Genomic DNA, 13,413 nt, shown 5'->3' with positions numbered 1-13,413 from the left:
CAATTGGTTTGTGATACAATCACTAAACCGAGTCCTTCTCGAGCCAATGAGAGGGCGAGGCCCTTTGTTCACGACCTGAAGTCAGATCTTAAGGGAATAACCTCTCTACTATCTTTAAAAGTGGGTAGGGGTGAATTCTTTTTTGCACCCTATGTACCCAGCTATCTACATGATCTTACCCTTGAAATGGGAGGCTTATTAAGCCAATGCTATTGATTTAACCTTCACCCATGCAAATCTAAGGATAGTTCCGAATAAACATGTGTCATAGTTAGCTTGGGATTAAGGTTAAGTTACCTAGGTCATCGCTTTAAAATAGTTAGTCTTAAACAGTAAACAACGTTATAAAGTAAGAGTGACTTATTTCTTGGTTCGATCTTATCAAACTCATTGCATAGAACACCCCTATTCTTCATGTCAATACATGAATGAATCAAAATCACTTCATTTATAGCACTTTACAACAAATTGTAACAACTACAGAGTGGTTTGCATCTGACAGTGTTACTAGAATAAGGTACCCAGCCTTATTCGTATACTATAGACCATTTTGGCTATTTTCTGAACTTGATTCACTCTTATATCTCCACATAAATTTTATGTATTCATATAATCTCGATGGATATTTAGTTTATTGGATTTAGTCTTTACAAGTGCAATTCACATATTCAACAACAATTTTATTGAATAAATGTCAATAACATCTTTATTGATAATAGAATATGTTTAACATTACAAAATGCAAGTTTTAGGACATACAACCCAACAAACTCCCACTTGGACTAAAACACCAGTGGAGTTTACATATATATACAATATTGAGTAATGAGAGAATAAATACAATATACTAGAGCATCAGATACCCAGTATTTCTCTAACTTGCTCTAGTTCTATCTATCTTGTAGTCGTAGCCCCACTAGGTGACCCTCGAAGACTTTAGCTGAAGGATCACTGTAAACATATCAGTATACAGTGAGCTTCTAAACTCTCAATAAATGGAGAAGGCACCTCGTACCTACAACCGTTTGTTTCTTGACGTCAATATCAAATATTAGTGGCTTGAGTTTTGACTAAACCCACACTATGGGTAGTTTTTTACACAACTCTCCCACTACATCAAGGCACTCTCAACTCTTGAGAAAGATGCATCTTACTAGTTCTAACAACTCTTGTTAGACCAGTTAAATCAACAACACTTGTTGATTTTCTGTAACTTCTATGGAAACTTTAACACAATACTAGCTTATTACAAGATTGATGATCTCTTATGTGATCTTTTTCAAGAAAAGCAGCATTTGTAGATACAAATACATTATTTTCTTTGAAGAAGAATTCATTTTTTGGGTAGCCTAGAGATAGACATACTTTTGAACGGGGTTCCATTTACTTAGGGTTTCGTACCAACACATATGTCAATCGCCCCCAAATATGAAATAATGTAAAGAACTTTATTGTGTCATAAACAACTTTTACAACCCCTCCATAACTCAAATGGAGTTTCAGAAAGCCTCTTAGTGGAAACTACGTTCAAAAAGTATATAGCAGTCTCTACTGAGTATCCCTAAAACTAATATAGGCAACTGAGCATAGCTCATAAATCAACCGAACCATGTCTAACAGGGTTCTGTTTTTTCTTCCTGATACACCATTCTGCTGAGGTGCCAGGTGTAGAGAGTTGTGACTGGATTCCATGTTCTATCAAGTAGTCCTGAAATCTAACATCTACGTACTCTCCAACTCGATCTGATCGAATGTCTTAAATGTTTACTTAACAAGTTCTTAACTTCAATCTTATACACCTTGAACATTTCAAGTGTTTTAGACCTATGATGAGTTTAGGTAAACATAATCGTACCTAGAATAATCATCTGATGAAATATTTATACCCTCCTCATGCTTTGACATTCATCGAACCATAGCGGTCTAAATGCACAAGCTTTAAGGTTTCTTTGGCTCTAATACCAGTTGTCTTCTAATTAGTTTAGATGGTACCTTTTAACCAATCTCTCAATCTCATTGAGATTAATATGGTCAAGGCTTAAGTGTCAAAGATATGTACTTGAAGAAACATTTTGCCTTTTGTTTTGCACTTCAGCCGTTTTAAACATCTCGACATTTAAAATGGCCTATGCTTTGGTTGGTTTTAACATATGACTTTTTTTTTCTAGTAGAACAAATAAAAATACTTCTTTTGCTAATGAACACCTCATTTATTTCAAAAGATATTTTTAATTGTTCTAACAAAGGATAGATATAAGATTTCTTTTCATTTCAAAAACAAAAAGTACATTATCTAATATAATGAATTTATCTTCGGATAACAACTTAAGAAACTCCCACAGATTTTGCTGAGATAATCTCTCATGTTCAAAACTTGGATAATTATCTCTTCTTCTACAAGCAATCTTTAGGAACTAATTTCCTTATTTTGCTTACTTCACTTTCTTTTCTACAGGGTACTTTGGGCAATTTCTTTTCCAGTGCCCATCCTTATTGTAGTAGAAATATTTTCCTTTAACTGCAACTTTAGCCTTGCCTTTGTGGCCAGTAGGAGTCTTCCCTTTCCCCTTACCTTTTTTCGTCGGAACACTATTGTTCTTAAAAGAAGAAGGGCCATACTTTGTCCTAGAGGAAAATCCTCTATTGACCTTATTCGTGGTGGAAACATTTACCTTTGCTTTCTGTCCCTTAGATTTCAAGAGAGACTGATAAGTCTGAAGCTCATTGAGAAGATTAGTCAAGTTATATTCTATCTTGTTCATCATCGTATTTGTGCGGAACTATTGGAAGCTCTTCGGAAGAGACTTTAGAATAAAAATGACTTGACTTTTCTCATCTATGACAGCTCTGTTTACTTCTACCACATTGAAACGGACCATCATGTCCAGGAAATGATCTCTAACAGAGGCCCCTTCTTTCATACGGTAATTGTAAACATACTTGATGGAATCATGTTTAAGGGAGAAGGACGACTATCCAAACATCCCTCGCAGAGATTCCATAAGCTCTTTAATGGTACGTATACCATCGTGTTTCTTAGCCAAGACATCAGATATGTTGGTAAGAATGTAGACTTTGGCTTTTTCATTCGCCCTTGTCCACATGTCATATGCTTCCTGAACAATTCGGTTTGCATTTGAGCAAGGGTTTGGAGGACATTCCTCAGTTAAAACGAACCTAAGATCATCTATCACCAGTATCATATTGACATTCGATTTCCATGTAGCATAATTGTCCCTAGCAAGTTTATCAGAAGTCAATAACTGTATTAATGATCTAGTCATTATGAAAAATAAACAAATTCTATTAGTGAATTTCTTTTAAACCCAATTAGATTTTAGCAAAGTAATAATGTACCCAAATTTCATTATTTTATTTGTAACGATACTATAGTGAGTCAGAATAAGTGCTACCAAAGGGCAGTCAAATACTCCTTCATTAAAGCAAGAGATTCTTGACTAAATACTATCTTTGGAATAACTCATATTCTGATAGTCACTTAGCTACCGTTTTTGGTCAAGAACTTACTAATACTTAGTAATTCTGTAAGTGTTACCCTCCAGTCTTAGATCTTAGAGATTAACGGCCCCAACGATGCTACCGAATTGCAGAGTCAAAGTTGGGAAACGACCTAAGAAATCTTATCCATTTCTAGAGTTTGAGTTGTCCCGAATCTTATGTTACAACCCTCCAAGGGGATAGTTGTGGTTAGCGACTAGCTAATGCCAACCAAAACATGATAGCAGGCGCAACATAGGAATCTCACGGTGCAAACTAATGGAAGAGACCACAGCACACGTTGACACACATTCTTCACCCACTTACTATGAAATACTTCCCCTATTCACCTTGACATTGACCCATGCAAACACTTTCCAAATGGAGTAATCGAGTTAAAATCGACACGAAGCGTTGTATGGATCTCACGGTGTTAACTCTTAGGGACGTGAGAGCTAAGAACAACATATCCCATATGTTATTAATCTCCCATTGAAGTGTTCTATTTGTTTTTGGGTAAATCTTTACTTAGGAATGTTCCGGCTAATTCAACAACCTAAGTCTATATGGTATATCCAAGTATAACGATTATAATTGGAATTAATCTACGATGTCTAGGTGATGAATCAATTTTAACACCTCACACCGCTCACTGTGCTCATAAAACAAGTTAACAATGCTCAATTATTCGACCATAATCCTTAGATAGGAGGTGTTTCATAGACCGTCAACTTAAGTATCCCTATCCTTAGAGAGGATTATATACCGATTGAGTTTGTAACCAAGACTTTATAAGATAACGACCTATTTTAACTATTAAAACAAGTGGTTAACCTATGTGAGCATGCAACTTTTTTTTTGTTATAGATTTTAAAGTCTATCTCTTTTAATAACACTTATAAAAGGATAACAAACCTATAACAAGCATCTAACAGGCTTTGTATAACAATTATATAAACATTCATTCCATGCATTAATATAACAACTTATATAAAAAAATCTTGGAATCCTACACCTGCATACTATATATTATAACACTTATAATATACTTGCAATGCATGCTACATGCTTATCCTATGGTGAGATTTTAAATTTACATGGCATAATATGCACACAATAGATAAATTATTTAATTCATATATCCACAATGCATAATTAAATAAACACACTAAAAATGCACCGATTTTGGCATCCTAAGCTAGCTAAAAGCTAAACTTATTACATCAAAAAACCGAAAACCAGCCTCGAACCACTCAGGACACTTCGAAATGGCTCAAACCACTTGAAAAACGTTTGAACCAACCTTCTAAATTGCAAAACCGCCAAAAACCGCCCAAAATCGGTCAAAACTGGTCAAACCAATTGAATCGAATCGGTCCAGGCCACCTAGACCGGCTGAGCCACCAAAACCAGACGCACGGGTCAAGCACGGGTCGGACGGAGCAGGCACGAGTCACCACCAGGTTAGCTGAAGTGGCTGAAGACATGAACGACTTGGGTTGACGTGGAACGGCTGGCAAACTTGAATGCAGACTTGGAACTAGGGCGTCGAACGGCCTAGGTCGCGCGCTTAAGGCATCAACTGGAGCAGATTTGGAACGTCGAATGGGTCGGGCTAGAGTCAAATCGGGTCTGGGAGCTGCTACATGCGTCAGCATCACTTCACGAGTTGGATCATCACTCCAGGCCAGGTCGTGGGTTGTGAACCGAGTCTGGGAGGCTTCTCAGGTTTGTGAGCAATTCTTATACAAATTTGAAGTTGTCCACTTTTCGAAATCGTGCATTTATAGCCTAAAAATGACTCTAATGATTCTAGAAAATTTACAGACTTTTCATGGCATATTAAAATCCATAAAACACTAGACAATTACAATAATTATTACAACCCAAGAGAGAATTTGGATGCCAAAACCGAAATTGTCCATTTTAAAATACCATATGCAAAAATTAACCAAAATTGTGTATTGTAAGCATGCTCTGGTGCCAATTGATGGAACGAACACATGTGTAGCAGAAGGAAAAACGGATCTAATGTAGTCTAATTAGGTTAATTTCAAAGAATAGACATGCAATTAAAAAAAGTAAATAAGGATAGAAGAAATACAACTTTTGTAGACTTAAATCTTCTCCAAAATAGCTCAAATCTTCTCACGAAGGGTTTGTAGACCACCACGAGAGTCTTTTCGACTATTTTTCGGCCTTAGAACGAGATGACTAATTTGGAAAGGAAAAAGCTAAGTATTTATGAAAAATTAATTATGAGATGATCAAATAATCTCATAAATACCCACTTGGCCAAGAGTATTAAAATTCATTAAACTCTTCCTTTTAAAGACCAGATCATGCAAAACATGCAACTTTGAATTTGATGAGAATTTGACACTCAAAAGTCCACTAACTCAAAGTGGGATTAGTGAGGCAAGTGTCTTCAATTGAAGACAACACTTAGCAATGCAAAAGTTAGCATTTCCCACTCACAATTGTTTGATCTTTCCTCTAACTTGGTCAAAGATCAAATTTTGACTCTCGAAGTCCAGAATCAACAATTTTGACTTTTTGACTTTCAAAGTCAAAAGTCAACAATTTGACTTTCATTGCATTTTTGAGCTAGTCAACAATTTTGACAAATTTCTTTTAATTTCAATATTAATTCTAAAAATTAATTTTAAAATTAAATTAATATTAAATAATTAAATAAATAATTCAGTTAATTTAATTTAATAGTAAATCCAACACTAAGCCCAATCAATATGAATCCCTATTAATAATCTTGATATTTAAATCTTATTTAAATATCTCCTATTTTCTCTCTCTTTATATTTAATTCACAATTAAACATTAGGTCAAATATATCGTATATATTTAACGCTTTGTTCTAAAAAATGAATTTGAACACTTCAAATTTATTCGTCTCACTGTTCTAAGGTTTAGTCTGATATGAGCCAGTAGGGAGATTGAAATACTGGGTATCTGATGCCCTAGTTTATTGTATTTATTCTCTCATAACTCAACATTGTATATATATTTTTACATATATGTATCCATTGGAGTTTAATTCCAAGTGGGAGTTTGTTGGGTTGTATGTCCTAAAACTCGCAGTTTATAATTTTAAATATATTCTATTATCAATAAAGATGATATTAACGTTTATTCAATAAAACTTTTGTTGAATATGTGAATTGCACTTGTAAAGACTAAATCCAATAAACTAAAGATCCATGGCTATTATATGAATACATGAACTTTATGTGGAGACATAAGAGTGGATCAAGTTCAGTAAATAGCCAAAACGATCTATAGTATACGAATAATGTTGGATACCTTATTCTGGTAATATTATCGAATGTGGCCCACTTTGTAGTTGTTACAATTTGTTGTAAAGTGCAAAAAATTGAGTGATCCTGACTCGTTCATGTATTAACATGAAGAGTGGGGGCGTTCTATGCAATTAGTTTGCATAAGATCAGACCAAGAAATAACTCACTCTTACTTTATAACGATGTTTATTATTTAAGATTGGATATTTTAAAGTGATGACCTGGGTAACTTGACTTAATCCTGAGCTAACTATGAACTCATGTTTAATTGGGATTATCCTTAGATTTGCATAGGTGAGGGTTGGCTCAACAGCGCCAGGTCAATAAGCTTCCCATTTTAGGGGTAAGATCGGGTAGATAGCTGGAGACATAGGGTGCAAGATGGAATTCACTTTTACTCGCTTTTAAAGATAGTAGAGAGGTTGTTCCCTTAAGTGCTGACAGTGGGCCTTAAACAAGAGGCCCCACCCTCTCATTGGCCTAAAAGAGACTCAGTTTAGTGATTGGATCACAAACCAATTGTTCATTAGATGATCGTTGAAACTTAAGAAGAAAAATATAATCTCGGAGGTAAAACAACTTTTGACCAAACCGTTATTATGAACAACCTGTGAAGGGTTGACTTACTAATCATGGTTATATCGAATGGACATAATATATCTACAGTGAGGGGAGTGCAACTACTGGGCTTTAGTGGAGTGACTCGATAGTTAATGAATGGTGGTCAATTAAGTTAAACAGTTTAGTCCAATATGAGCTAGTAGGGGGACCTCATGAACCTACAAATCATGGGCTCCAATGATCCGAGCTTAGCCGACTAAACTCTTTAACCTAATTAACAACCATTCGATAACTACCAGGTCCCTCCACTAAAGCCCAGTAGTTGTACTCCCCTCACTTTAGATATATTATGTCCAATCGATATAACCATGATTAGTAAGTCAACCCTTCACAGGTTGTTTGTAATAATGGTTGGGTCCAAAGCTGTTTTACCTCTGAGATTACATCTTGCTCCTTAAGTCTCACTGATCCTCTAATGAATAATTGGTTTGTGATCCAATCACTAAACCAAGTCCCTCTCGGGCAATTGAGAGGGTGGGGACTCTTGTTCAAGACCCAGAGTCAGCACTTAAGGGAACAACCTCTCTACTATCCTTAAAAGCGGGTAGGAGTGAATTTCGTCTTGCACCCTATGTCCTTAGCTATCTACCTGATCTTACCCCTGAAATAGAGGCTTATTGAGCCGGTGCTATTGAGCCAACCCTCACCTATGCAAATCTAAGGATAATCCTAAATAAACAGGAGTTCATAATTAGCTCAAGATTAAGGTCAAGTTACTTAGGTCATCACTTTTAAATAGTCGGGCTTAAACAATAAATAATGTTATAAAACAAGAGTGACTTATTTCTTGGTTCGATCATATGAAAATTCATTGCATAGGATACCCCCGCTCCTCATGTCAATAAATGAACGAACCAGAATCACTTCGTTTGTAGCACTTTATAACAAATTATAACAACTACAGAGTCGGCTACATCCGATAGTGTGACCAGAATAAGGTACCCAGACTTATACGTATACTATAGACTGTTTTGGCTATTTACTGAACTTGATGCACTCTTATGTCTCCACATAAAGTTCATGTATTCATATAATAGCCATGGATCTTTATTTTATTGGATTTAGTCTTTACAAGTGCAATTCACATATTCAACAATAGTTTTATTGAATAAACGTGAATGATATCTTTATTGATAATAGAATATGTTTAGTATTTGTAGTTTTAAACATTTTATGATTTAAAAGTACTTTTGATTCAGTTGGTCTTAACACATGTAAGTTATTCTCTAGTTTAGCTGAACAAATAGTCACACCATTTTTCATGATGAACGCTTCATTGAGTGAAAAAGAAACGGAATATGATTGTTCAATTAGACAAGAAACAAATTCAAGGTTCTTCTTAATTTTGAGAACTATATATAAATTATTCAAAACTAAGTATTTATTCCTAAAAAACAACTTAGTAGCTCCTACTGGACAAGTTGAAATGACGTCTCCCGTTCCAACCTTGAGTATCATTTCACCCTTCTTGAGCTACTGGAATGAACTATTTTTCTATAAAGAAAAACTAATGTGATTAGTGGCTTCCGAATCAAGTGTGTAAGCATTATGGTTATTTTCCACTAAACAAGTTTCTAGAACCAGTAAATCATATTTGCTTTCATTCTCTTTCTTCTTCTCAGTGAGGTATTTGGGGCAATTGCAATTGCGTTACCAGTGACCATCCACTTTATAATGGAAGCACTTGTCCTTGTCGGCCACCTTGACCTTAGCCTTGCATTTCTCAATAGCGGGAGCCTTCCCCTTCCCTATTTTGTTTTTATGGATCTTTTTAGAATCAAAAGATGAGAGAATAGACTTAGTTCCAGAAGATGAACCCTTGTGAAACTTCTTGGAATGGGCACATTTGCCTTTCTTTCTATCAGTCCCTTACATTTCATAAGAGACTGATAAGTTTGTAACCCATTTAAAAGGGTAGTCATGATGTACTCTATTTTATTCATAACCGCATTGCGGTGAAATTGGAGGAAACTCTTTGGAAAAGATTCTAAAACGAAGGACATCTGACTCTGATCGTCGATGACCGTGTCAATCACTCGGCGACATTGAAGTGAACCATCAGATCAAGAACATTTTCTCTAACTGATTGGCCTTCCTTCATGTGCATGTTATAAACATACTTGATTTCCTCATGCTGGATCTGAGAGGATAGTTGTCCAAACATCTTTTGGAGGGACTCCATGATCCGATGTGCAGTGATCATGGCCTTGTCTTTCTTGGTAAGAATGTCAAACAAACTTGCCAAGATATAGACTCATGCCTTCTCATTGCCTTTGTCCAACGATCATAAGAATCCATTATCGCTTGGGATGCATTACGAGCGAGGACTGGAGGACATTCCTCCGTTAAGACGAACCGTAGATCACTTATAACTAGAACCATATTTGAGTTAGATTTCTGCATCGCATAGTTTTCTTCAGTTAGTTTTTCATTCTAAGCAAAGAAATTATTGTGGACGACATGCCAAAACGAATAACAAACAATTGACCGTATTAGTTATATTTGTCTTAACATATTACAACAAGAAAAAAAAAAACAAGTATCCAATTTAGCAAACAAGACAATTACAAAACCCTAATTAAACTATTGATTTATTTTTCCAATGACATTTCAGAGATTTAAAGAAACAACCACTAAAAAGTGATCAACTATCCCTCCCCTAAATTGAGAAAGTTTCAGCTAATTACTAATACTTGAAGAACTTTTATTCCTATAGTTCTTAGCTACCAACTTTTGGTCAAAGATTCATTAACTAGCTTAATTCATCCTATAAGTGTGACCCTCACATTCTCGGATCCCAAAGGTACGCTTTAACAGGCTATTGTAAGGAAAGATAACTATTGAAGATTAACCTAAGTAACTCTATCCATTACTGGAGTTTGCGTTGTTCTGAATTCTATGAACAACAAGTATGGCCCTTCGAAGTGATGGTCGCTCCAAGACGACACAAAAATGAACCATAGGAATCTCACGGTGCTAGCTAATGGAGGAGACCATAGGATACGTTGACACGCATCCTTCTCCCACTTACTATGAATACTTTCCCTATTCACCTTGGTATTGACCCATGGAAACACTTTTCGAAGGAGGCCGCGCCTAAGGCGACACAAAGCCGAGCATGGATCTCACGGTATGAACTCTTAGGGACATGAGAGCTAAAAATTTATATATCTCATATACAAACTTTCTCTCACTAAAGTATTCTACTATTTTAGGGTTTTATTATACTTAGTTGAATTTCGACTAATGAATCTATCTAAATTTATGCCTTTTATAACTCTTATAATAAGTTTTTTACTCTAATATTCTAGGTGAATTAAACCATTTAATTAACCTAGTGATATTGTATGCTAACAGGATTAAGGTTAATTTAACACGAGTTTCGGGTCAATTCCTGGTAGGAGGTATTCCGTAAACCGTCATCTTAAGAACCCTCAATCTAGACAAAACTTCACCGGTAGAGTTCCCTTATAACCTATAGTCCTCTTTGTCCTATTAGTCATATTTTAAATCTATTAAAAAATAGGATGAAATTGTAATCTTATTAGAATTAATGTGATCTAAAATCTAGTTAATTTAAACATTTTAAAATTAAATCCAATTCCCTAATATCCTAAGTTTGCATGCAACTCTTTTTGTTATATGTTGACGATTACTAATTATCAATTTTATAACTATTAAAAAATTAATTATTAGGCCTATAAATTTGCTTTCTATGGTTTACTTGAGTAACAATCAAATTATAATTAACAAGAAAACTATATTACATGCACTTCGTGACTTGAACATAACTGTTGGGATTAGTGTCCCAAATCTCTTTGTAATCTTATAGTTTGTAAATTTTGTATAAACATATTGTTGTTAATAAAATGAATGTTATTTTATCAGCATATACTCAATCCAATAAACTAAGATCCGAGGTTATTTCATGTAATTTAAACAAGTATGTAGAGACATACAAGTGGATCTTGTTTAAATAATAACCTAAACGGTTTGTAATAGATGGATAAGGCTGGGTACCTTATCTTAGTGATACTACAGATACGACCTGTTTTATAGGTGTTACAAGTGTTGTAAAGTGCTACAAAGGATCTGATCTGATGTGAGCGGAGGTATCCTATACAAAAAGTTTGTATAAGACTAGATCACGAAATGATTAGTCTCTTTATATAACGCCATTAATAATAGAGACTTACATTTCACTAGGATGAGCATAGGTGACATGATTTGAATCTTGAGTGAGTTGTGAACTCCTACTCATAAAGGCGATCCTTTGATTTATATGGGTGAGAGTGGACAGATTGCCAACTCAACAAGCCTACTATTTTGGGAATTCGTCTAACTGGGGAGTTGAGAACACAACTACACAAGATGGAATTCACTTCTTCCCTAATGCAGGGGCAAGTAGATAAATTGCTCCCTTAAAGGCTGATTCCGGGTCTTGAACATAGTGGCCACACCCTTTCCTGGCCCGAGAGGACTTGATCATAGTTGGACTATGACTTATTGTTCATTAGAGGAATCAGTGGTACTTAAGAAGTTAGATGTAACTATAGGCGCAAAACGGTAATTTTGGCCCAGCTGTACTTACGAGCAATTTTTGAAGGGTCATCACACTGTTGATTGGTTATATCCAATGGATACAGAAATTTATATGTAGTGCAAAGAGTGCAATTGTCAATCTTAATGGAATGACCGGCAGTTAACAGATGTTGGATAATTTAATTAAAGAGTTCAATTAATTATCCGAGTACCGTTGGAGTTTCAATCTATAGGTACATAAGGTTCTCTCTGTAGCTCAACAGGGATTTAATTGAGAATTAATTTTGGATTAATTTGAAGTGTTCAAATTAATTGAGGGAATTAATTATATATGATATAATTAATTAAATTAATTATATATGAAATATAATTAATATAATGTATTTGATACATTATAATATAAGGTAATATGAGAGGAATTTGAATATGATTCAAATACTAATTTAATATTCGCCAGGAAAACACAACCCACCCCCCCGACAACAATGTCTCACTCCCAACCCCAGCACACTTAAAATCATACAGAATGTGCGAGTCCCACCCCCACACGTTTTCCACACCATAAACTCCAAATGTCACCCCCCACACTATACACACTACTGACCAGACCGCAAACTAAACAACACACACACACACTAACAACCCAACCAATTCCCAACCAGACCCTCTCCAGTCGTAACCCCCACACATACAAGCCGCCACAACAACTAACATAACTGCCAAACATTTTAAATCCCTCCATCATATTAACCTTGCACCACCTAACCACCACCCCCTAACACCCGCTCAACAGCCTCCACTCCACCGCAGCGTACTAGTGCAAGTGCCCACACCACACCAACGCCGCCCGCCGTACAACCGAAAAACACTGTCCCCCACACAATTCAAAAGGCAAACCCACGTACCTAAACGACAATACAAATCCTACCTTCCCTCTTCCAAGAATTCAAGCAAAGCCCACAACTCTTGCTTGAATCCTTTGTCCCTAGAGAATATGGAGGGTTCTCAAGTGGTGGTGTCCTCTTTTTAGAAGGATATTTGTTCGTGTTTTGTTTGAGGGATTTTTGAAGAATAGTATTCAAAGGTAAGGGTTTCTAAAATTGTATGTTTTCCTTTATTATTGCATGCTATAATTTATATAGATACATATCTTGTTCTTGATTTATTGTAAAACTTATATTCAATGGAAATTGGAAATTAGGATGACCTTTGCTTCCGCTCAAAGGACACTCTCCTCAGTGAGTTTCCTTAAATAAAAATTATATTAAACTATTTCATGCTCAATACAAATTGATTTTCAACTTTATTAATATAATATTTATATTAAACCACTCATGAAAATCTACCAAGCATATATAAGACATTAGTAAATATAACTGTTTATATTTACCTAAGTAATATCATGCATCATTCTTTTCCAATTTCATATATTTAA

General features: G+C 35.3%; 1 protein-coding gene across 1 annotated transcript; it reads right to left on the bottom strand.

Annotated features, from left to right (window-relative positions):
• Positions 1-2,972: 2,972 nt before the first annotated feature.
• On the bottom strand, positions 2,973-3,284 carry LOC150029844 (uncharacterized). Its single transcript, XM_090310322.1, has one exon. It carries the CDS (start codon positions 3,282-3,284, stop codon positions 2,973-2,975), a length of 312 nt encoding a protein of 103 aa, XP_090166448.1.
• Positions 3,285-13,413: the final 10,129 nt, after the last annotated feature.

Source organism: Benincasa hispida, unplaced genomic scaffold (assembly GCF_027475165.1).
Source record: "Benincasa hispida cultivar pf3 unplaced genomic scaffold, pf3_genome.v1.1 HicScf886, whole genome shotgun sequence".
Classification (NCBI taxonomy): Eukaryota; Viridiplantae; Streptophyta; class Magnoliopsida; order Cucurbitales; family Cucurbitaceae; genus Benincasa; species Benincasa hispida.
The sequence above is the reverse complement of the archived record's forward strand: the minus strand, read 5'-3'. Positions and strand labels throughout refer to the sequence as shown.